This window comes from Pectinophora gossypiella, chromosome 21 (assembly GCF_024362695.1).
Source record: "Pectinophora gossypiella chromosome 21, ilPecGoss1.1, whole genome shotgun sequence".
In the NCBI taxonomy this organism is placed as follows: domain Eukaryota; kingdom Metazoa; phylum Arthropoda; class Insecta; order Lepidoptera; family Gelechiidae; genus Pectinophora; species Pectinophora gossypiella.
In genome coordinates, this window is record NC_065424.1 from 7724708 (window position 1) to 7749760 (window position 25053).

At 40.0% G+C, this 25053-nt stretch overlaps 1 protein-coding gene across 4 annotated transcripts in view; it reads right to left on the reverse strand.

The window, feature by feature from the left end:
- Window positions 1-642: 642 nt before the first annotated feature.
- The window catches only part of LOC126376459 (uncharacterized), a 181746-nt gene continuing 157335 nt past the window's right edge, over window positions 643-25053 (reverse strand). For 3 of the 4 annotated variants that reach the window (XM_050023830.1, XM_050023829.1, XM_050023826.1), the window contains 23 exons: window positions 23816-23995; window positions 23073-23195; window positions 22593-22704; window positions 20095-20264; window positions 19573-19664; window positions 18677-18789; window positions 16917-17957; window positions 16521-16762; window positions 16081-16194; window positions 15137-15305; window positions 14958-15037; window positions 14433-14615; window positions 13874-14000; window positions 10826-11004; window positions 10468-10612; window positions 10084-10202; window positions 8427-8589; window positions 5223-5383; window positions 4117-4290; window positions 3567-3761; window positions 2819-2989; window positions 2557-2701; window positions 643-2196 (listed from right to left, as the gene is read on the reverse strand). In XM_050023830.1, the coding sequence (XP_049879787.1) occupies window positions 1899-2196; window positions 2557-2701; window positions 2819-2989; window positions 3567-3761; window positions 4117-4290; window positions 5223-5383; window positions 8427-8589; window positions 10084-10202; window positions 10468-10612; window positions 10826-11004; window positions 13874-14000; window positions 14433-14615; window positions 14958-15037; window positions 15137-15305; window positions 16081-16194; window positions 16521-16762; window positions 16917-17957; window positions 18677-18789; window positions 19573-19664; window positions 20095-20264; window positions 22593-22704; window positions 23073-23195; window positions 23816-23995 (4496 nt within the window). In that variant the 3' untranslated portion in view covers window positions 643-1898. The remainder of the gene's footprint in view (window positions 2197-2556; window positions 2702-2818; window positions 2990-3566; window positions 3762-4116; window positions 4291-5222; window positions 5384-8426; window positions 8590-10083; window positions 10203-10467; window positions 10613-10825; window positions 11005-13873; window positions 14001-14432; window positions 14616-14957; window positions 15038-15136; window positions 15306-16080; window positions 16195-16520; window positions 16763-16916; window positions 17958-18676; window positions 18790-19572; window positions 19665-20094; window positions 20265-22592; window positions 22705-23072; window positions 23196-23815; window positions 23996-25053) is intronic. The other variant, XM_050023828.1, reaches the window with a different exon arrangement.

Here is a 25053-nt window from a genome sequence, read left to right on the forward strand (position 1 = left end):
GGTTGCAAAAGAGTTTTCAGGTGGGGCAACAGCGGCTGTAGCTGCGGTTACCGTTGCAGCTGTCACTCTGGTCACAAAGCCTTCAAATTGTTCAGGGGACATGTTGACGCTTCCTGTCGCCATCTTTCTTGATTTTTTAGGGCTGCGTGGTCTCGACGCTATCTTTGAAACTATTACCCGATGAGGCTTGGGTCTCAGTTCGGGGCGACGCGGAGTGGGATGTTGTCCACTAGTGGGATCCAGTTTCCTCCTCTTCGGCCCCACGTTGGGCGCCAGTTGTAACGGGGGTGGGGAGACGGAAGCAAACTTCAGGCGAGTTTCAGGATAACACCGATTTTATTCAGGGATTCGGATTACAGAGAGAGAGAGAGTACTATGGTGAGGTTGGTTGGAACTCCAAACCCGAACCGTCACTGGATACTCGTTATCTAATAAAGCGGCCAGTGCAACTGTCCAACAGTATTAGCTCCCTAGGACTCGATACAGAGCAAAAATCAAGGTTCGTACTTATACTTTTCTCGGGTGAATCTCACCACCGCGTTGTAGCTTTGCCCCACTTGCGCCATCTATTGGCGAGTAGTCGTACTTATTGAGTATTTTCTTTAATTAAATGTCTTTGTTCTTAATGGTGTTACAGTAACTATTTTTTTATTTTATTTTTTGTTACATTAATGTACCTCCGCCTTTAAAATTAGAATTATTACTTATAAATACTAGAAAAAAATATACCGTAATATTTTAATGTCGAATATAGGAATTCAAAAATACATTTCTTTAGATTTCACAAATAAAAGAAATGCAATTTACCTAATAATTCGTCGCTGACGTCGCAAACAGACGTATCTGCAATTTTCTGCTAAAATAATTTGTGTCTTATTGACAATAGCATAAGGTGCAAATCAGATCCACCAATAATTTGAGATACGTCAGTTTGCGGCGTCAGCGACGAATTTGTGGAATCAGCAGGGCTAACATGCACAACGTGATAAGATTATCGATCGATTCAATAAATTTTGTCGAAATCAATTTTGTTTTTTTCCGTAAAATGCGTGCCACGTGATTTTGTTCGTATTTTGTCAGAAAGATATGACTTAGTAGGGTTACAAATTAGCACCAATAAAACGACATAATTATATCGTCAGAATAATTATGTTATGTTAGCCGTACTGAACACAAATTTAATCTCGGTTAGACACCATGGTCCCGATTTCTGTATAAAACTGACGTGTCTTCCATAAAGTTTCGTTGTACCGGGTGAGAGCCTTCAGCGCTCCCCATTTGTCCGGCCAAGTAGTTAATGCCATCTGCGGCAAATCTACAATAAGTCACGTCAAAAAAAAAATCCATAAAGTTTATGCCTGTCGATTACCCATCCTTTTCCTTTTCGGTGAATAAGAAAATGACAGGTATAATTTAAAATATTTTAAAAAAAAAAAAAAACGTCTAGGGCCATATGCCGAGGTTTTTCTTGCAGCTTCTTTTCCCCGGCTATACAGGTTGTGAGAAGCTGCAGTAGTTTTAGGCGGATGAGACGTTCGTTATGTAAAAATTGACGATTCAAAGTGTAAACCTACTGAATAAAGATATTTTTGAATTTGGAATTTGAATTTTGAATAAAATTAAATGGTGTGTACTGAAATCAGCACCATTGTGTCCGCTTGAATTGCCTCCAATGTAACTTGCATTTCAACTCCTGAGAGGTTAGTAAAATATTCATTTTTATTTAGGTACTTTAACTTACTGGGTACCTACTTAATACGCGAAAAACAGCAAAAAAAGTAACTTAAATTACTATTTTAAATAAACCATTACTTTAACATCATTGAATCATCACAATAAAGGAAACTTAATAAATTATACCTAACTCGGCGGAGTCCAACATTTTTTATCTACAAAAATTATCTCTTAGTATAATTATCGCGTCTTAGAATCCTGTTGAATCTGAAAATTCTGTTTTTATAAGTTTCGATTGGTGATCGCCTCAGGAGTCGCGACGCGGCGACTCGCGTAATGGCGGCTTTGTAGCTCTCCTCTGACAAAATGGCCGGCGATTCGCGCGTTTTTAAGAAGTCTGGCACGCCAGCTGAATCTGACAACATGGCGTCTATGTCTCCATTCAACATTGCGATGGAATCTCCCGACGTGAAATTTGTGATCGGCGTGCAAAGGGGTATCGCGTTGGACCACTTTCTGTTCCTGTGAAAAGAAAATGGTAAAGTTTTTCGCACGTGTTTAGTTGTTGATTTGCCGCAAATGGCATTGACAGCTTGGCCGGAAAAATGGGGAGCGCTGAGGACCCTCATTCTGTACAAAATTCATGAGAACAGACCTGAGGACTGACTGCATAATCTGATGCACGGACAATCAGGTGATATTAGCCATCAATGTCCTGAACAAACCAGGGACAGTCACACAAAGACAGTTTTTTATTAGAATTGTCACCACCAGGATTCGAACCCGGAACCTCCGGATTGTTAGCCCAACGCTCAACCACTGGACCGTAGAGGCAGTTTCTAATCTAATCCGTGGACTACCACTTTCGAATCAGCAACTTACTTGAGACACCGAAGCATGGGCGCTCCTTTCAGCCTGTATCCGGGCTCGCAAGAGAAGGTTATGGTCTCTCCGATCTTGTAGTAGAACTTGACAGACGACATCCGACCTGAGATGGTCGTTCCTGGGTATGTGCATGCTTGAGCGCCTGTGAAACACATTACACAGGTATTCTAGAGTATTCTAGGGTATTCTGGAGTTACCCAAATTAATTAAAACACATGGGGAGCGCTGGTCTCGCCCGGCATTAGCCCACGATACTCACAAGTAGGTGGCTTATCACTCCACCGCCCGCTATCCTGGCAGACCAGTATGGGCCGCCCATGCAGCGTGTGTTCAGGATTACAGTGGAACTGCAGCACGTCTCCAGCGCGGTACGGCGCGCGGCCCAGCACGTAGCCCGATTGAGGGGGCGGCAGAGCTGGGCAGGATACCTCTGAAATAGACCAAATGGTATTCCAGAGCCAGTGTGGTCCTCTGGTTCATCAGCTTGCTTCTCAAACTTGGACCGCCGATATCGGACCAGCACCAATGCGTCTTATGTGCAGTTTTCACTAACACAGTTCGCTCGACCATTTTAGATGGCGATACGACTTACCTACTATTATTAAACAGAACGACCAGTTCAGTGCAATTATTGATTAACAATAAAGATAACATTTTACAATAGCTTCCATGCGCGGTAACAATTACTTAGATCTGTCAAAGTTTGTCAGCTAGTGTTGTGACTTTCATTAACATAGTGATGGAGAGTGTGAACGATGGCCTCCTTGGTCGTTTTAAGTTTTTTTTTTTATTTTATATACTTGTATTTTTTTTTAATGTCTGTCAGTTTCTGTTCAATATAAAAATCAGCACGTAATGTTTTCGCTTTCTCAATAATCATTTCATATGTATGCACTTTCAACAAGTGCAGTCGAGATTAGGTAGATATTCTTTTCAATCACAACTTATCACGTTGGTATAACAGAAAGCTAACGGGAAATTGGCGCGGTTTTGTGTATCCTAGATACCTCTGCAAACAGGGAACGGCCTGGCCCAGTCAGCGGCAGGCAGGCACACGGTCTCGGTGGGCCCACTGAGCGCCCAGCCGGCGGGGCAGGAGAAGGCAGCGCGGCCGCCCACTCCGCGCGACACCACGGCCACGCGTGGGCGCCGCTCACCCTCGCCCAGGGCCGTGTCATGCACCACTTCACCGCATTCTACGCCTGCGTTGGTGATATGAAGCATAAGTGATAATTTATTATTTATAATTACGAATAATTTACTGCATGTCTCATTAAATGCCAAATATGATAGTGCGACAAGGTTTTAAAGTGGGTCATGATATTACTCATGACTGTACAACTACGTACTTACATCAGTAAGTAGTAACCGGAATCCACGGCTTAACGTTGACATACCTTCCGTAGCACGGATCATCTTTCAGACACTCGGGCGACCAGCCTATTATATTCTAACCAAACCAGTTCCGGATTCGAACCTGGGACCTCCGGATCGCGAGCGCAACGCTCAACTAATGGACCACAGAAGCCATTTATTTTTGAATTAGAATTATCTTACTTTCGCAGACAGGCAGCGGCGCGCTCCAGTTGCCGGAAGCCCTACAGACGAGGGTGTGGGCTCCGAGCAACGCGTTGCCGTTGGCGCAGTGGAAGTGTATCTCCGTTCCCAGCTGGGTGCCGCTCGCGCTGGCCACCAGGCCGCGCCGGATAGGCAGCGGTGGGCAGTGGACATCTACAGTAACATAGTACAGTATAAGAAGTGGATCTCCTGAGTGGCCTTTGGATATCCTCACAACTCTTCTCCCGCACCTTCAAAGTTCACCCAAGTTCATCACCATCCTCCTACCTTTATCCCACTCTAGGTGGGGTCGGCACAATATGTATTCCTCTTCCATTAATCTGTCAGTCGTCATCCCAGTACTCACAACTTTCATCTCCCTAGCATTATCCCGACATCCCGTTTTTTCACAGGGTCCGCTCACCTAACCTGAAGATTTGACAGGTTCGGTTTTTTACAGAAGCCAGACAAGGTACCTATAGGTCAAACAGGCAGTCGCTTCTGTATAAAATCGGACCTGTCAAGTCTTCAGGTTAGGTAAGCGGACCCTGTGAAAAACGGGATAATGCTAGAGAGATGATGGGATGTTAATAAACTACAAACATTTCTTTCCTTTTTTTTAAACAATGGAGTTAGGATTTTAAGAGGGCCCTGTGAAAAAAAAACGGTATAATGACAGGGAGATGTGTGACATTTGGAAAAAGTAACTGATTTGAGGAGCTCGGTGGCGCAGCGGTAAACGCGCTCGGTCTGCGATTGTAGAAGTTAAGCAACTTTCGCAAAGGCCGGTCATAGGATGGGTGACCACAAAAAAAAAGTTTTCATCTCGAGCTCCTCCGTGCTTCGGAAGGCACGTTAAGCCGTTGGTCCCGGCTGCATTAGCAGTCGTTAATAATCATCAATCCGCACTGGGCCCGCGTGATGGTTTAAGGCCCGATCTCCCTATCCATCCATAGGGTAGGCCCGTGCCCCAGCAGTGGGGACGTTAATGGGCTGATGATGATGAACTGATTTGACTAGTTGAAAACTAGCCTATTGTTTCTTTCTGTACCAAAGGTATGTATACTTCTATTTCCACTTGCAACAAGGTAAGAAGAGGATCTTACCTTCAACAATGATCTCGACCTGATGGCTCTGGCGGGCCGGCGTCTCACAGCGGTATATCCCCGAGTCGTCCTTCTCAGCGCCGATGATGCTCAGTCGGTACTCCAGCTGACTGTCCCTGCCAGGGTCCTCAGTCCAACCCTCCGTGTATTTTCTGTCAATGCTGCCAATAATAAAGACTGGATATACGACTGGGCATAGAAGTCGAGGAAGACCGCGTAAAAGATGGTGTGACGACCTCAATGCTTATCGGAAGGATTGGCCGGAGATTGCGCAAAGTCGAGAGGAGGGGAAAAATCAAGGGGAGGCCTTTGCCCAGCAGTAGATTCGAATAGGCTAAACAAGAAATAAGATACGACTGTTAGTGACATCGTAACGAACACTTTGAGGCATGATTTAGACCATGATTCTAAGTTGATATCAAGTGGAATTTTCCGTCGCAAAAGTATGGAAAGGAAAATGATAGACCATGATTCTAAGTTGATATCAAGTGGAATTTTCCGTCGCAAAACTATGGAAAGGAAAATGATATAATTGTTTTTATGAATTTTCGGACAGGAAATCCACTGGATATCAACTCAGAATCATGGTCTGAATCATCCCCCTCAGTATTTGTGTATTTGTTACGATGTCACTAACACCCTATCTAGTTTAACTACGTATACTTGTATGTACTTGTACAGGGTGTAAGTGACATCGTAAAAAAGAATAATAAATACCTAAAGAAAAAAGTAGACTCACATTCGCTAAGGAGTTTTAATTTAAAAGTAAAACTGTAGGGAACGCTGGTAAATTATAATAAAACCCCACACAAACAATTGAATGAACTGTATTACTTAGAATATTAATTAAATTACAAGATCCAAACATTGAGACGCGTTGGCTTGCTCGCGCTAGAGATGTGACTGACCATAAATGGTAGACTATTAGGTATGTCCCATACATAAACTATTGGTAAACTCAGCAGCGAGTATTTAAATTCATTATTTAATTTTGTAAGTAGACCTAACTCTCTTTTGATTTAATTAAGTTCTATATGTGGAAGCTTATAATTGGCCTCATTCTGGCTTATGTTTGTACGTATTTATTTAAGATTCCGTGCTGTTAGCTTTCCTTAAGAAAAAAAAAAAAAAAAACTCGTAGTGGAAATTTGATATGTTATTTTGTGTGTGGCGCCCTTTTATAATAGGTAAACTATTTCTATTCTATTCTATTCTAAAAAGTGTCCGATCCTTGTTGTAAATATGTATACATTCATGTAGATAGTATAAGTTCGTTCCCTCTACTTAAGATGGCTATGGTTGGTTATGGCTGTTAAAATACAGTGCAATATCGGTTGTCAGTATGTTACGCCACCGACAAGAGCGCAGCTCTTAAATAAAGAGAGATCGTTTGTACAGTATCGTTACACGCCGTTGCTTGTGACAAGATGCTGATGATGCTTGTAATGATTGTTGTTTAGCAATAAGGCCGCCTGTTGTGCTTATTTTTATTTGTATGTTTATGTCCTTTGTATATGTCGTTGTGCAATAAGGTATTATTGATTGATTGTGATTGAAGATGCGCCGCGGACACTTCTTTACAGATAGTTATTTATTATTTATTTATTAACACAAATTACATAGACAATGGTGCTAATTCCTGTAAATACCATCTAATTTTATTTTAAGTTATATCTGTCACTTTCTTATCCACCGAAAAGGAAAGGGACGGGTAATCGACAAGCATAAAATTTATGGAACACACGTCAATTTTAAGCACAAATCTAAAACAACCGTCTAAAAATTCGCCCGGGTTATTCATTTATTTACTCATTCTTCCTAAAATTAAGAGCTGTCAATCATCCGTCCCTTTCCTTTTCGGCGGATAAGAAAATGACAGGTATAACTTAAAGTAAAATTAAGAGATGTCTGCAGGAATCGGGGCCATTGGTTTCCTATTTGTTATAAGTACAAGGTCTATGGTTGCTTGTGGTTTATGCATTTCACTTACTCTTGATCTTTGAAGTTGTAGAATTGGAAGAGCAAGGCCTAGGCGTACAAACCGCGATCAGATTCAGGATTAAAACACATAATAACGGGTTCTTACCGCGTTTAAATCAGGGATATGAGACTCTCGATATTTCGACACTGTTGCAAGTGCCATGATCACAGGATGTCTATATATCGGGCTTTTTGGCGGGAAACGGGAACGGGACAGTTGCTTTCTTCATTGAATAATCTAAATAATTAATACGAAGTGGTGTTTTGTGGTTAATGATCGCATTAAGTAAGTCGGAAGACATTCGCGAGTGTTATTATATCGGAGTATTCAATGAACAAAGTGTATCTGCCTATTTTCGCTTCGTGCCAAGAAGCCGCTTCATAACTCGAAAGTTTATGCAGACTTTTGAGTTAATTCGTTTGGGGTTCGGAGAAGAAGTCTACTCCGAGGGTGGGGGCTTAGGTTTCATCATCATCACCCTTCATCATTTCATCAATCATCAAGAAAAAAAATACGTAAGACAGCTGTATGGGCATAGTTCCCTTTGCCTTACCCTTCGGGTAAAACCAAAACAAAAAAAATATGTCTATATATCGGATAAGAACCCTTTATTGTGTTTTAATTATGATAATAACCGCGTAAACCTAAAACAGATTCAGGATGTTTTAAAGAAAGGACTGGTCAAGAGTATCTACTCCAAACCGGCGAGCATGCATTGATCTTCCTCTATCGTGTGAGTTGTGAGGTGGATTACTAACCTAACCTGCGTCAGTAAGTAGTAACCGGGACCAGCGGCTTAACGGCTTAACGGCGTGCTTTCCGAAGCACGGATCATCTAACTTTCAGACAATCAGTTGATCAGCCTGTAAGGTCCTAACCAAACAAGGGTCACAAAGTGATTTTCGTGATATGTCCCCACCGGGATTTGAGCCCGGGACCTGCGGATCGTGAGCCGAACACTCAAACCACTGGACCACGGAGGCCGTTACGTCTTTGATGAGAGTGGAGGAAGTGAGAGTGGTCTGTCAGGATCGTAGGAAGTGGAATTTTGTGGTCTCTGCCTACTCCAAGGGGAAATAGTGTAATAATCAAATCAAATCAAATATTCTTTAAAAAACTACTTACTACTTACTTACTTACTACTACACTTACTACTTTACCTACTACCTACCTTACCTTTTTCTACTTTGCCTTTTTACTTTTTTTTTTAATAATGTGCTTACTCTGGATAAAAATGTGTGACATTCCATTTGGGGTTGCCAAACCGCCGCATCCAGAGACACTCCATGTGCAGAGTAGTACCCGGGTAGACCAGCAGCTTGCCATCGTTGGTCTGCGCGATCGGACCTCCAGAGTGACGGAACAGGATCGTCGGGGGTTTTTCCACTGGAACAAGGAAGAAGAGCGGAGAAATAAGGGTCTTAAAATTGTTTAATTTTGACTTATTTTGATCTGCCAATCATGTTGTTCTTCGTCATTGATTTATAAGGGGTTTTTTTTTGACGTGACTTATTGTAGATTTGCCGCAGATGGCATTAACTACTTGGTCGGACAAATGGGGAGCGCTGAAGGCTCTCACCCGGTACAACATTTAAGACAACAGGCCCGAGTGTGTCCAGTTGAGCGCGAACCTCGGCTCAGGGCGTCGTCTGAGACGAAAAATATTTGAAAGCATTAATCGACCCTAGTGGGTCGATAGCGATAAGCGCTGATTGAGGGAAATCGTCGACCACGCCGGCGGGGTCGGTATCGGGAAACATATAAGGATGCCGATTCGGATAACCACTAATCTAATTTTAACTTCATTTGACAGGAGTTAAACTAGCACCATCTTTTTCTTGCGCGTATTGTAAGTGAGAGATGGTGCTAGAATAAGAGCTGTCAAAGTACAATTAGACTAAGTTTGTGTTCGCTCGAATGTATCGAATGCAGTCATGTGCCGTTCCTAAGAATGTTTCCACTATAGGAACGTTCCTGGCAGTGAAAAAGCAGAAAACTTAAAAAGAGCTGTATTACCTAACCTTTAGGCAGGTAAGACCAGAACACATAATAACGGGTTCTTACCGCGTTTAAATGGGGATATGAGACTCCCGATATTTCGACACTGTTGCAAGTGCCATGATCACGGGATGATGTTGCAAGTGTCATCCCGTGATCATGGCATTTTCAGGTTATTATGTGTTTTAATTAAAGTAAGACCAGAGCACAAGAAAGAATAATTTGAAAAAGAAAAGCAGCCAAAATCCATACTTTTGAAGTGTATAATGAGAACATTCCCGGGAACGACACATCACTGGTCCAATGTGACTCGGAAAGGATTCGAACCCAACTTTTATGAAACCGGGACGAATTTCATATCCATGCGAATTTTTCGTATCATTCTTCTTCTTATCGTGTCGATGGCAAACTAAGTAGTATCAGCCCAAAACTTGGCAACAAGTATGGCGCTATCTGCAGCGCTCATCAGATCCTCCTGCGTGCAGGTGTTCGGGCACGCAGGACACGATGTAAGATGTTCCATCGTTTGGGGAACAGTGCCGCACTTGCACTTATTCATCATTTATTCATATCATTGCAAAAGTATTTTCTCCAATTTTCTGTTATCTTTTCACGCCTAAACCGCTGGTATGATTAGGATGAAAATTGCCACAAAGATAGGTTGAAACCCCGTAACAAACATAGTGTTCTTTCTGGAATGTACTTAAAAGTATTTATTTTCAAGAATTGGACTCATCGTAGTTACAGCGATAGTCGACGTAAACTCGAAGCAGAAGTGGATATGGCGGGTGGAACGCTAATCACACCGTAAAATGCGAGGCCTTTACCCAGCAGGGTAATGTTATGGTCGGATTACAATGTAAAAAGGATATGTCTACTTACTAGCATAGTCATTCTCTTGGTTGAGTCCAAAGCACGAGGGTTTGCTGCCATCCCACTGGCCACCAACGCATCTTCTCACTTGGGCGCCTGTTATTGCGTACTTGCCTATGTCGCTGCACCTGAAAATGTTAAATAACATAACATACTAAACTATTGGGCTGGATTTCCCTTCGCGAGTTAGATAGTCAGTCCGGCAGTCGCTTCTGTAAAAAACCGGACCTGTCAAATTTTCAGGTTAAGCGGACCCTGTGGAAAACAAAATCTTAATAATAAATAAAGACTAATTAAGTCGCATTTAAGGGGCGAGCCTAGGTAAGAGGTTGTTGACCACGCCGGCGGGGTCGGTAACTAGTCTTTGTGACCAAGAAAGAAGGCAAGGATTACCTGGATATGATGACGGATCCAGCGGGGAAGTCGACGATCTCGGTGATCTCGAGGTCGTTGAAGAAGGACACCACATGGGGCTCTTCGTTGCGGAATGTACACGTGTTGTTGTTCAGCAACTCCTCGTTTTGGGCTTCCAGCTCCTCTGCAAGAAGATTTGTTTATTTATTTCTACAAACCATTACTGGCTACGCCCAAGCGAGCGACGATTTAAAATGATTAACATTTTATTCGTGCTTTTTATTTGACAAGCTGCAAAAAAAGGTTAGGTTAGGTTTTTTCGTGTGTACATGGCCTGAGTTTATGTTTTTGTGCAATAAAGAATTATAGATTGATAATTATGATCGACGCCTCTTACCGCAATTGAAACTCTTCCCGATCCAGTTCCCGTCTTCACAGATAAGTTTCCACGTGGTCTTCTCTCCCATGATGGACGCGATACATCGGAAGGTGATCTCCGTGCCGTGGGGGTACCCTTCCATGCCCAGGGTACCGTTGACCTCAGCCCCATCACGGTATATGAGTGTCCCTTGAACCCTTTTAAGAGAACCCAGATTATTTCTTAAGTTTAAGTTGAGTTTTAGAGAAGAACTGGAAAAAAGCTAAGAGTCGAAAGTCAATTTGAGTAATCACTTAGTTTTTGCCTTTAGTTTAGTAGTTATTTTGGAAATGTAGGTAGATTGAAATTAAAAAGTTTAAGTTATAATTAAAACGCACTGCAAACGCTAGATGGCGCTGTAACATAGAACGGTCCAAAACTTCTAGTTTTGTTCTTTAGGCGTAGTATCGTATTAAACATGTAACAGTGGCGCTAGTAGCATTTCCAGTGAGTTTTATTATCTGTAGATATTTTAGTAATAATCAAAAATTTGTTTATTCATAGAAATAAACGATATACCGTTCTTAAAATCGATAAGACTTTCATAAAAGATAATTTAAGTACACAAAATATTTTAGGTTAAGTATAAGAAATGACATATAAACATAATAAGCATGCACTAGACACATAAAAAAAATAATCTGCAAATAAAACGAAGCACGGCCAAGACATAATAAGCCAGAACCGTGGCTAAACAAACACTCTCAACATTTATAATTAAAATTATTTTTTAAAAACCTAGTTACTAAGCCCTGCCTTCTGAGGATTTCTTTATATCTTTAAACGACCATCGTAAATTATTTTTAAATGAAAAAGATTTGAAAATTGATGGAGTTACGTACGATGTATCGTATTGTTATGAAATATGAGATGTTACAAATAAAAGTGACGATAGTGGCACTGTATCGTACGATGTGAAGAAAAATAGATCAGGTTTTAACTTTAAAAAAACTTGCAAAAGGAAAATTTTGCTATGTCATTTCAATTTTAAACATGCATTCTATTACAACATTAAATTTTTTTTTTATATATTTTGTTAAACTTAAAATCTATTTCATAATTTTACAATTCTTTTATGACCAAAATATCAAAGCATAAAAATATTGGTAATACAATCGATTGATTGAAACTTTTCAATCTTACAATCCGGTTCAATCTTGCCACACGGATTCAATCTCGGAGCAAAATTGTCTTCCTTCTACAAATCCTTTATCCTCATCCCATCTATTTTTCCACTTAGAATCGTCAATGAAAATGGAACTAAGCGAACGTTTGGTGATCTGTGATCATGAGTTAGTTAAAGAAGCAAAAGTCCGAACCTAGAAGGCTCTCACCAGGGCTTCGCATCCCTGACCGCTTGTGTTCCCTTCAGTCTTCCCAGCCAGCAAATAAGAAACGCAAAGTCTTTGCAAACACATTATTTTTTTTGTCATCATCTTTTGGATGATTTCCGGATGAGCAAGTTGCCATCATTGCTTTTAAAAGAATATTCCTAAAACTCAATTGAAATCGTCATCACCTGCCATGCAATTCTGAATTTTGTATCTTATTTCTGTATCCGCTGCGTGAAATCGGTATTAAGTATACGGCGATAGTGACATCGTAAGGAATACTGAGGGGGATGATTCTGATCCGCTGAGGAGGAATTTTCTTTCGAAAAATTAATGAAAACTTTTGTGTTTTTTTTAATAATTACCATACTTTTGCGACGGAAAATTCCACTTAATATCAACTCGGAATCGTGCTCTCAATCATGCCTCAAAGTTTTCGTTACGATGTCACTAACACCTTGTCTATTCGGGTGGACGGGATTGGTCATTGATGTAGTCCACATGAGAAAAGAAGAAGTATACTCGTACAGCACCACATTGGCGGGTGTAGTGGCTGCAATGAAGACTAGTCTTACCGGTTTGATTAGATTTTACAGGATTGCAAGGCTATAATGATGATATTTGTAATGATAATAGATCTTTGGCTTCCCACTGATCAGAAAAGGGTACCTTCCGAAAATAATAAGATTATAATTGCGCTTGTTACCTTGTACTATAACCTGAATGATGACAACTTACTCCTTACACGTCACGCTCACAACAGACAAACAGCAAAATATAACGTACGAAACACAAGGAAAACAAATGCGGTAAAGCGTGACCGATTCACTCTGCCTTTGTCACTATCAATTTATAAAAAGTTAAAAAAATGGACATCGGCTAAGTGGCGAGACGTTTCACGAAATGTTCAAAATGATAATGAAATAAATAAAAACACAGAAGCTACAATGAAAGCGCGTCGATAAATAAATATATACGGTCAAATCTTTACATACTCGTTTAACGCTAGCGTAATTTTAAGTAAATATATGTCAATTATTCAGTAATGTAAAGAAATAAGATCTATATAGATTATTAACGTCACAAATACAACATCTTTGTAATGCCGTTGGACAATTAGGTAAGTACCTATTTAATTTTAAACCATGGAAATGAATACATATAAACTAATATACTACATAAAACAGAGGGTCCCTCGCCATACCAGAAAAGATGCCGCTGAAACACGCGCGTAAAGAGCGCCGGTGGAGAGTATTTGTACTAACTGTCAAACTGTTCATAATGATGCGACATGCCGTCACTAGATGGTACTTATTTCTAAAAGTAAGTTTATACGGCTAGCGACATCTATGTACTCCATGGCGAAATTGAGTTGTAACAGAGCATTGCTACTAAATTTAAAAGTATGGAAGCACTAGACAATGTGATGTGACATAACATAAGCTCATAACTATGTTTTAATTGGGGTAGTCAGATGTACATCCATCGCAAAACGAGGTAAGTACCCACACCACACGGAGCTTTCTATTAGACCAACGTGATAGGTAGTGAGCCGTATTGATATGTATAACAAAACGTGTCCAATTTTACAGTTTCAGTTTCGACTCAGTATGTAAACAAATGACCACCGAATGATCCTTGTCCATTGACTGTGTATCTTCTTCGAATATAGAGAATATTTAAGAATTTCTGTTACCTAGCCGGTGGGCCGCATTCGGCGATTGATTTGCCAGCTAAATCTGGCTCGAGGTCCGAGACATCTTCCTTGACGATGTCGGAACCGCTTTGGAACTCTGACGTTGGCCTCGGCCGGGAAAGATTTGCTGTAATTTGCAAAAATGTAGCATTTATTTTTATAGTATTTTTTGTAAGTGAGAGGATTTTTTATGTCGTTTTTTTAACTCTCATTCTATAATCTTCACGTGTAGGCTGGGAAATTAATGGCTGACTCATCCCTGGTGTTACGATTGCTATTAAACTACCAAAGACCCCTGACCTGGCCTTTGCAACCATTCTATTGAAAGTGGTTTCATCAGCATTATCAACCCGTATCATCCCACTGCCTTCTCCATTTTGCACCAGCCTTCCCTGTCCTGCGCTAATCTCATCCACAGCTTTCCCACCTTTGCAACGATGTCATCCGACCATCGGGCCGCTGGTCTACCGACTGACCTTTTCTTTTCCCTTCTTATAGTCACTACATACGTTCTTATAGTAACTTGAAATACGGCTACTAAAACACAGATGATACGAACCTAAAGGCCTGCAGAAATCATGAACAGTAGGCTGAAGTCTGCCCAAGTGACAATTGAGTGTAGCCGCCGGTGAGCGCCCGGGCTCGCAAGCTATGTTGACGGAAGACGCGTGAGCGACTGTGAGACCAGCTCGGTAACCCGCTTCGTAGGTAGCGCCGTGCAGTAGAGGCAGCTCACAGGGCGCTGAATAAAGTAGACGACTGGGTCAAATATCACAAAATATAAAATGCTAATCTTGCTAAGTGAGTTTGACATGATCAAAATGCAACCTCATGTTTCGTTTTGACTTATTGCGTAAGAAGGAGTATAACATCGGCCGAGTATTTTTGCATTTTTGATAGTGAAAACCATCTGATGAGGCAAGATGAACTGAGAATTCATACTGCACCGAGATTTCTGTTAGATCAACTTGAAGGGAGGTGAGCTGTATCGACGTCTATAATGGTCGAGCTAATTGTGTTAGTGAAAACTGGATTGGTCACCGAGCTAGCATAAAATCATCCAAACCATCCAATTTGATCGTACCTGCAACACATTCTGGCATGCTAGTTACCGCCCATTCTCCAAGCCAGCAGCGCAAGTTAGTAGGACCTTGCACGTTGTATCTGCAAAATAAGAATTCAAAAACGCAATTTGCCAACGGTGCGTGATGTTTTTACCATTCTTCTGGTATTATAGTCTTCAAAACTTTACATAATACATACCCATATTCACAAGAGAAGTGAACAACCTGACCATTAGGCACTGGGTCTGTTTCGTTTAGTTCCTTCTCTTCCGGGCCGCCTGACCCTAACGGGTTGGCAGCCGTCGGGTTGGTGGCGTCGGCCGCCATTGTGTAGATTCCATATTCTGTCGACGGTACGTGGCAGGGCACTGGAAGAAGAATGACAATTTTATACCAGGGGGCTAGCCATAATGCAAATAATTTCGAAAAGCTACAGTGGCAGTGTTAAATAAAGTGACACATCAATGCCAATTGAAAATTTAAGACAAGGCGTATTTTGAATGTGAATTTCGAAGATTAAATGACTAAAGTCAAGGCTGTATGTTCCTCAGATCTTTTCCTGCTTATAAGGCGGATTTAAACAACAACAACAACAACACATATTCTATCACTGTCACTGTCATTTTCCGTAATCTGTAACTTGGCTAAGGCCTACTGATGCCTAAATTTAGTTTGTACCAAAATTCCTACGATTTTGATTGGTTGTAAATGACAACTTTTGTCAGTTTATTGAAGTTTTAGCCGATAGAATGATAGGATATCTACCTGTCAAGTCAAGATAGAAACTGAGTCACATAAATACTTCTGGAAATGTCAATGCATCTATCTGTACCGAATTATGAATACTTTGTATCGATAATGTTCTACTGGCACACCAACATTTAACGTCTAAAAACAATATTAGTATTGGTATCTTCGATAGATACTAAATGATTTGATTATTGGATGCCCAGAGTACGTTTTACTCAGTTGGATGATCTGCATAGGGATTGCGCAGTGCTAGGAAAAGATGGGCAAAAATACATGCGCATAACAAGGTATTGAGAGAGATTCATTCCAAAATGCAGCACAAGCGAATTTTTAACTTACGTCGATATCACTTAGGTTGTCTTTGATTGTCTTGTTTTTTTTTAATGTACTCACAGATTTCACACTTAGGTTTTTCGGGTTTCCACCGACCTCTGACGCATTTGGCTGTTGTGTTAGGTTCCAAGTTTAGGCCATATCCCTTACCACAGGCCACTCGGACGATGGTACCTAAGTAAAAATTACCATGCATAAAATTTAAGGTAAGTAAGTAAACAAACTCTTAGGACACATTGGTATTCGACCACGGCTATATCCTAAACATCATTACTGGTAAGAATTTCAGAGCAATATTTTCTTGCTACATATTTTTTAGGGCCTGATTTTTCCGCAGCCGGATTTTAGTTTTTAAACTTATATTTTACACAGAACAAATAAAGACAATTAGACTAACACAAGACAGACACATTGAATTCTGCTGATCACTAATATAAAAATGCCCATTTATTGTTATTTAATTATTATGTTTCTTTGTCAGCGAAAAAGTACCTACTCACCAGAGCTAAAAGTGTTGTTTGGATCTCTTCCAAACTTGACAATCTCAATGTTCACGTAAGGTTCACTTTCGATCGGTTCACAAGGGCTCTTAGGTCTGCCCTTCTTTCCTTGTCTCTCAGTAGTATTGCCATTGTCAGATTTGTTAACACCATCGACAACCTCTTTGTTATCTGTACTTTGTCCTTCTTCGCCCGACTCAGTTATGTCTTGATGTGTTCTTCCGCCTTTACTTTCTCGACCTCTATAAGAAATTCAATAGCAAAAAAATAATTACATTAACTGTTTTCGTATGAAACTCTCAGAGACGGGGTTTTGGTATCTAGAGAGTAAACAATGTAAGAAGAGTAACAAATTAATCGCTTCGATATGGCTTTCTGTATTTATTCCATACTTACGTTTTGGGTATAGTAGCAGTAGTTTGATTAAGCCGATCAGTCTTTCTACTAGTCCTTTTATCTCTCCTATCAAAAATATTATTTACTTCAGTCGAGTTTGTGTTATTGTACTGTAATGGTATTACTACCATTTCTTTATGTTCTGTGGCGTTTACAAGCTCAGCTTTCGTTTCTAAAGGAATAACTTTCAGCATATCATTGTTAACTTCATTAACAAATTCCGATTCTTTTATTGGCTGCTGTGTCCACATTTGTCTATCATATTCTTCCATATTAATGCCTCGTTTTATCCTAGGCTTACTTGTAGGTGAAATAACGGTTTTGGTAGTTCTACTCTCCTCTGCGAATAATTCAATATCTAAGTCTTTTTTTCTACTATCCCTTGCTTCGATATTGTTACTATCGGCGCCTTGTAGCTCAACATCAATTTCTTTCTTTTCTTCGCTATTTTTGGAAGTAGAAAATCTCTTTCTCCTCTTATCAACATATTTTTCAAAGTATTCGTGTTTAAGTATGTTTATACTTTGAGCTGTATTGGCTTTCAAATCATGATCTGGGAATAGACCTCCTTTAAGTACCGTTACGTGAGGTGGTTCATCAAAATCATTGGAATTTTCATATTCTATAGTTTCTTCATGAGGTTCTACTATTTCATCGTCTTCAGGTTCATAAGCAGGTTGATAGGAATAAAACCTATGACCTATAGGCTCTCCGTGGACATTGTAAACAGTATATACAGCCGTTGGGAAATTTTCGCCATCAGAGGTTTCAATACCATCATTGGGAATATCGTCATCATCAATATCAGTATCTAGTTTCTTCATCATTTTGAAATTGGCGTGTCTGAGGGTAGGTTTGTCTGTGTTATGGTTGTATTTGTCGTAGAGTTGGTCGACGTATTGTTGTGTGGGGTTAGGCTGACGTTTCAGGCTGTTATAGTATTGACGTAGGTAAGCTGACCGTCTGTGCCGTATTTCAGTGTCTGTTATGGAACGACGCCGACGACTCCAGCGTATACGAGGGTGTTGGTAGAGAGTGCATCTGAAAGAATAGCATAGCAGGGCATTTAGTATGAAAACTGATTACACGGATTCATTAGAATTATTTTACATGAGGGATTAAAAGCCCATATTAAAGCAATTTATCTAAAACAACAATAATTGCTATTTGACATTTATTGACATTGCCCGATTACTTTTATATGCGCAAATGTCCAATTGCAATATTGCTTTTTAGATGTATTCCTTATGAGTGGCCTTATTGACCTCCCTATTCTTTATATTATGATAGATAGATATATCGTTTATTTGCATGAACACAGTACAATGGTCTTCATAAGTAATGTGTATGTCCTTAGTGTATTCAGCCTGCTTGCAGGCGTGCAAATATTAATTTACAATAAAAAGTATAATACAAATTTAGCTAGAAACAATTGGCATGCACTCAAAACATAAAACTTTCTAAAATCAACAACATTAAAATTTACATTTCCAAAATATCGTGTCATGTTATAACAGGTCAAAATTAGTAATTAATTCAGTTGTAAATTTTAATAAACCCTAATAATAAGCTAATTGCTCGTTAACGTGGATTTTTGGTCATTCACATTATAAAGTAGTGAATTACGAAGAAGTACTTGTGACGGACCCAACTAAATGACCAGTTAGTTCCGCCCACATGCAATAGATGGCGTTGATAGATGGCCTGAAACGCGCTAACGGAGTTTGTAGAGGGCAACGTGTATGTGATAGGAGACTTACTTAGGAAGTTCTCTTGGACTCCAGTGCCCTCCAACGCAGGTGGCGCCAGGTGGACCCTCAGATAAAACATAGCCTTTTTCACATTCATACATTATTTGTTTGTTGTTCACTACCTGAAATATAATACAGGGTGTTAGTGACATGGTAACGAAAACTTTGAGGGATGATTCAGGTAATGATTCTGAGTTGATATCAAGTGGAATTTTTCGTCGCAAAAGTATGGAACGGAAAATAATTTAAAAAAACACAAAAAATTTCATGAATTTTCCGACAGAAAATTCCACTTAATATCAACTCAGAATCATGGTCTGAATCATCCCCCTCAGTATTCGTTACGGTGTCACTAACACCCATACCTACTTGTATGGCTACCTGTATGTACTGGTACGGGGTGTAAGTGACATCGTAACGAATACTGAGGGGGCTGATTTAGCTCATTATTCTGAGTTAATATCAAGTGGAATTTTCGATCGCAAAAGAATAGAATTGAAAATAATTAAAAAAATACTAAAAAAAATCATGAATTTTGCGACGGAAAATTCCACTTGACTTTAACTCAGAATCATGGTCTGAATCATCCCCCTCAGTATTCGTTACGATGTCACTAACACCCAGTATATATGTATAATATACATACACATAATAAAAACACAACATAATCTTACGGTTATATCTCAATTGGAGTACTTAGAGGTACATCCATAAGTTGCCACACCTCACCGAGCTTTCTGTTAGACTAACATGATAGGTGATGAGCCGTATCGCCGTCTGTGATAGTCGACTCGACAATGTTAGTGAAAACTGCACTTAAGATAAATTAATCTACAATACTAAATATTCTGTAAATATTTGCATTTAAAAAAGTTATGGAAGAGTGATGTTTGAAAAGATCTTACCTTTTTCACATACGGCCGATAATCGTACAATCCCATGTTGCCAACTAAAAGAACTTTTCCATTTTCAACGTAACCAGGGAATGGACAGAATACTGCAAAAGAGAAAACACACAATTTAAAGTGCAAAGTAACAAAATGGGACTTGAAAGAATTTTAAACGCCTATTTCTCGTTTAGCCGGTATATACGGAGATGGCCCTCATACCGAGTTGTTCTTGGAGCAAAGGTTGTCCATTACCGTGCAGTGAGGAAATGCAGTTAGTGATAGATATATTTGTGCCCGAATTTGTCAGAGGTGGATTTTTTGAGAAGTGCAGTAGATGTCTGAGGTAGAAATAGGTAGGTATATGAGAAGGAAAAAAAGGACATCGCCTGTAGATATTCTGTGGGCTTAAAAAGCTGTACGTTACGATCTACTCTGAACCGGCGTGCGTGTATGAAGCGATTGATGAATGTGGAGGAAGCAAGAGAAGTGTGTCAGGATCGAAGAAATTCATCTAAAAAAGCAATTCTCGAATATTACCTTCTTCACACTTGGGTGTTTCCCCGCTCCAGTTTCCGAAAGAACAGACAACAATAGGGTTTCCTTTGAGCTCGAAGCCGTCCTTGCAACGGAACCGCGCCTTCATCCCGTGTTCCGTCTTCGGAGCTATCACCATTCCATTGCGGGGATTCCTTGGCATCTTTTTGCACCTGAAATTTGCCAGAATAGCGATGTGTTAGGGAAAAGTTTACAATAGTTCTATTGCCCTTTTTGTTTTTTATTGTCTTGGGTACCTATTGGAATTGTTTTGGCTTGCGACCATAGAGCACCACGGACTTCCGCGGATTTCCAGTTTTTCAGCTATGGCTAGTTACAAGTCAATGACTCAAATTCTGCTGAAGATATTCTTAGAACCTTTTCCTAGTCTATAATCGTAGATCTATTCTTCCTCTTCTATTATTCTGACGTCATAGATTTAAAAATGGATGAAATTGATTAAAAATTGATGTAATGGGTAACACGCCACTCCTGGCAAGAGCTGTCGGTTCAAAACCCGCCTGAGACAAAATGTTTTCTTCATAGGTTTGATTTTAAATAATATAAAAAATACCCTTACAAATGAAAAATTATCAATATCCGACTTGTCCCTGATAAATAAGACGTTAGTTAGGAAGATCTTGCTTCATTGACTAGATTAGATTGTTTCAGATGAGGTCAAGGGGGTTAAAAAAGCCATATCAAAGCAATTCATCTAAAAACGGTGCTATTTGACATTTCTTGACATTGGGCACTTATTTCTATATGCGCAAATACACTTCTCATCAAAAAAATCGAAACACCTTGCAAGTTTACGTTTTGTCAGGATTATCAGAAAAATGTGTACATTTAGGAATAAATGTTAAATGCCGTTTAATAGTGAGTAATATGAGCTTATCAAATCTTAATGTTAATGTTCTAAATTTAAATGAATTTTTCATAGGTTTCGTATTTTGTTAAATGAGTCATTTTTATTCCGTATGGAGTATAAAGGAAATGGATAAAACAACACACGTAAATGAAAAAAAAAGCTAAAAAACGTTTATTTAATAACTTGTATTCCCTCCCCGAGCTCTAATTACTGCTTCCATACGGTTCTTCATCGATCGGATGAGAGTCACGATCACATGCTGTGGTATATTGTCCCATTCCTCTTGGATTGCATCTTGCAGCTGGCTAAGTGTTTCTGGGGCAGGATCTCTTGCTCGAATTCGTCTCTTTAATTCATCCCACAGATGTTCAATGGGATTCATGTCCGGGCTTCTTGCTGGCGATCGACTTCGTTAAGATAATCTCGTACGACGCCCGCGGTGTGAGCCCTAGCATTGTCGTGCATGAATATGAAGCCGTTGCCAATAAAATGTGCATAGGGCATCACATGAGGCTCGAGACACTCTTCGACGTACTGATGACAGTTTAGTGCAGGCAGACGTGGCCCAGACACGAAAGCAAGCTCTGTCTTACCGTCGGCGCTGATTCCTCCCCAAACCGTCCACGAACCGCCACCATAGCTGACCTTTTCTTCAATGCAACATTGTGCATAGCGTTCTCCGTCTCTTCTGTAGACCTTGTTCCTTCCGTCGTTACCATACAGCATAATTTTACACTCATCAGAAAAGAGAACTTTGCTCCACTGTAGGTATGACCAATTTAGGTGCTCACGTGCAAACTTAAGGCGCGCTCTTCGATGGTCTGCAGTTAATTTCGGCCCATTTGCTGGCTTATGCGGTACCAGTCTACGATCCTTCAACCTTCTTCTAATTGTAGAGTCACTTACAGCCACCCTTCGTACAACACGAAGCCGCTGCTGCAGTTGAAAAGCGTTAAGGCGTCGATTTCTTAAAGAAGTTGTTACAATAAATCGATCATCTCGCTCAGAAGTGACCCGATTCCTGCCAGATCCTGAACGGCGCGTGAACAAACCAGTCTCCCGATAACGTTTATAGACTCTATGAACAGATGACAGGCTTAGATGCAGTCTTGCAGCCACAACACGCTGACTAAGGCCAGAATCCAGCAATGCCACAACTTGGGCGGCTTCTGTGGGCGAAGTATCCATACGTTTTAGAAAAAAACCTTTTTTCAGACGTCCCAAAGTCACAGTATTGAAATAAAAAACAAAAAGTTTAAGGATAGGCGCCAATTTTTAGTTTTTAAACGCTAAATGTACTCCAACCCTAAACACACATTTGTCTCAAAACAGTGATTCATTTCGTTTATAAGATAAACAAATGAAATTCTAATTTTGAATTTAGAATTTTCGCTTATTACTGTAATGGCCAAACTGCCAGCTATAATGGCCAAACTGCCATTTATGTATTTTTTTTCATCGTATGAATTCTTTTTTGTGTTAAATTCGGACAGAAACAATGAAAACGGAAGTGTTTCGATTTTTTTGATGAGAAGTGTATCAAATCGCAATTTTGCTTTTTAGATGAATTTTTGCTTTTATGTAGGATTATGGTTGAATATAATATAATAATTTCCAAAAAAGCAAGTACCTGGCTGGTTGACATCTGGGGATCTGAGTCCAAGTTCCGTTGTTGCAAGTTACTGCCGCGTTGGTGGATGGAAACTCGTAGTTCTCCTCGCAGTCCACGATGATCACTTCCCCTGGAGTAAGATTATGGAGATGAAGATATATAATTATAAAAGCGTGGCTTTTAAATTAGTGATGAATTTCCCTAAAAAACATTTTTAAATTATGCGGAAGTCTTCTTCAATCATGTGGATTGTGATGTGGATTACCACCTCATGTAACGTTTACGTATACTTACTCAAGCACTACTTGAGTTTGTGTTCTCCAATCCACATCTGCCGCACTCAAATTGCCGGTACCAACGACTTGTTTGTTTTTGCGGAAGTAATCGTAAATGAGGGCTAGTACCAGCTTAACATGTTGGCTGCCATGAGCAATACTGGTGGGATCAGAAGCTCATTTATCAGAGTATTCTCAGAGGCCAGAGTCAAACAATACTCACCATGCTGCACCATTGAAGAGCTGCCCACGATTTGCGTGTTACCCTCAACAGTCTCGTTTTCGCCAGTCTTGTTCTCCATCAGCACCACTCGACCTTGAGAAACGTGGGGGACTACGCATGGAGCTACAAAAAAAGAAGTTAATAATAATTATTATAATCTTTATTGCACAAACATACAACAAAAAAATGACAATAGTTACACATAATAAAACAAGTGCAATTACAAAAATACAGATAGCAACAATGGTTAATTAAACAGGGATCGCCAAACTAGGCTAAGCCTAAGCTCTTGGGGAACCAATTAGATAGGTATTACAAGTTATCCTTAAGGCATCCTTTATAATAAGACTTATTAATACTTAATACAGTATAAGAAAAACGTTTAGAATAAGACGTAAAGATGTAGATGTAGTTGAACATTATGTTGGCGCCAAACCAAGTATAAAATTCACTAAGCTTAAAGAAAACAATGTTTTCATCGCTTCTACGCATAGCGTGATAGTGCTTTTGTTTGGAGTTATAGTTTACATTAAAACTGTCTTAAAACAGTTCAAAGGTAAATTCTGAATATCAATGGGAATCTTATGGTAAAAACGTATACATTGCCCCTTGTAAGTCCTGTTCTCCCGTGTGGGTTGTAAAGTCAGTGCCCACCTCATCAAACCTGGTGTCAGGGTTACTATTGTGATTTATAGTGTTGTGAGCAAACGAAATCCTGTGAATAAAAAAATAATAATACCGACCTAAACACTGAGGCAGCGGGTGGCTCCAAGTGCCATCACTCTGGCAGATGGCAGAGCCATTGCCCTCCATCTTCATGCCATCCTGGCAACGGAAGATGATGGACGCGCCAAGACCGGTCCCAGAGGATATGTTCTCCAACCAACCGTTCCAGAGTTGCCCGGGATGACCACAGTTGATTTCTGGTGACCATACCACAACAAGAATATACTTTAAAAAGGTAAACAAGAAATTAGTAAGCCCCCTCTGTGTCTAGTTGGACATATGAGACTGGACCGTTTGTTCATACAACTTCTGAGTACAGCTCTCCTCATTGTCAATTTTTCTTCTTATACGATAAGAAGGGTTGGTGGTGGAACACCAGCCTCATCAACCCTAGTGTCAGGGTTATGATTGAGCCGCCAAAGGCCCATCACATGGCTCATGTAATGATTACTCACTTACATCAGTAAATAGTAACTGGGACTAACGGCTTAACGTGCCTTCCGAAGCACGGATCATCTCACTTTCGGACAATCAGGTGATCGGAGGGTATATAGATAAAATACTTTCGGCTACCCCACTGCTTTGGTGGACAAACAAATCGATTTCAGAATCCTCAGTTCGCTGATCAAGTTATAGGTAAGTATCTAATTTGCTGTAAGAAAATCAGGGTGGTTAAAAATGTCACATCAACGCAATTCATCTAAAAAAGCAATATTGCTATTTGACAGAGGTTTGCAATGGGCACTTTTATATGCGCAATGTCAAATTGCAATATTGCTTTCAATTAACTCTTAAAGTATTTAGGTTCAAAAACAAAATAAATCGATAATTACAAATACTTAACAGAGTTTGCGCAATTTTCGATTGCGATCTAAGCAATCAGACAGCTTTACTTTTGAATACTTTTTGTAACAGAATTTATAGCCAATTAGTTACGCACGTATACTAGAGTAAACCGATTTATAAGTGAGTGGTAATAAGTCTGCAGTGACCTACTGGGGGCCATCATAAAAAAGATAAACTCATGAAGGCGATCTCTAAAGGGATGGACAGAACAAGTAGTCTGAAGACATCTTGTACATGGTTTAAAATAACTGTATGTTGACATTGCTGTAACGTCCTTTACTTTTGGAGTAGATACAATTCCTTATTATTGCCATAGAAATCCTCCTTCTTGAATTTAGTTAATAACGCCATCTCTTAAGAGATGGAGGGTAGTTGTGGTAAATGCTGGTACTTAAACAAAATTAGGGAA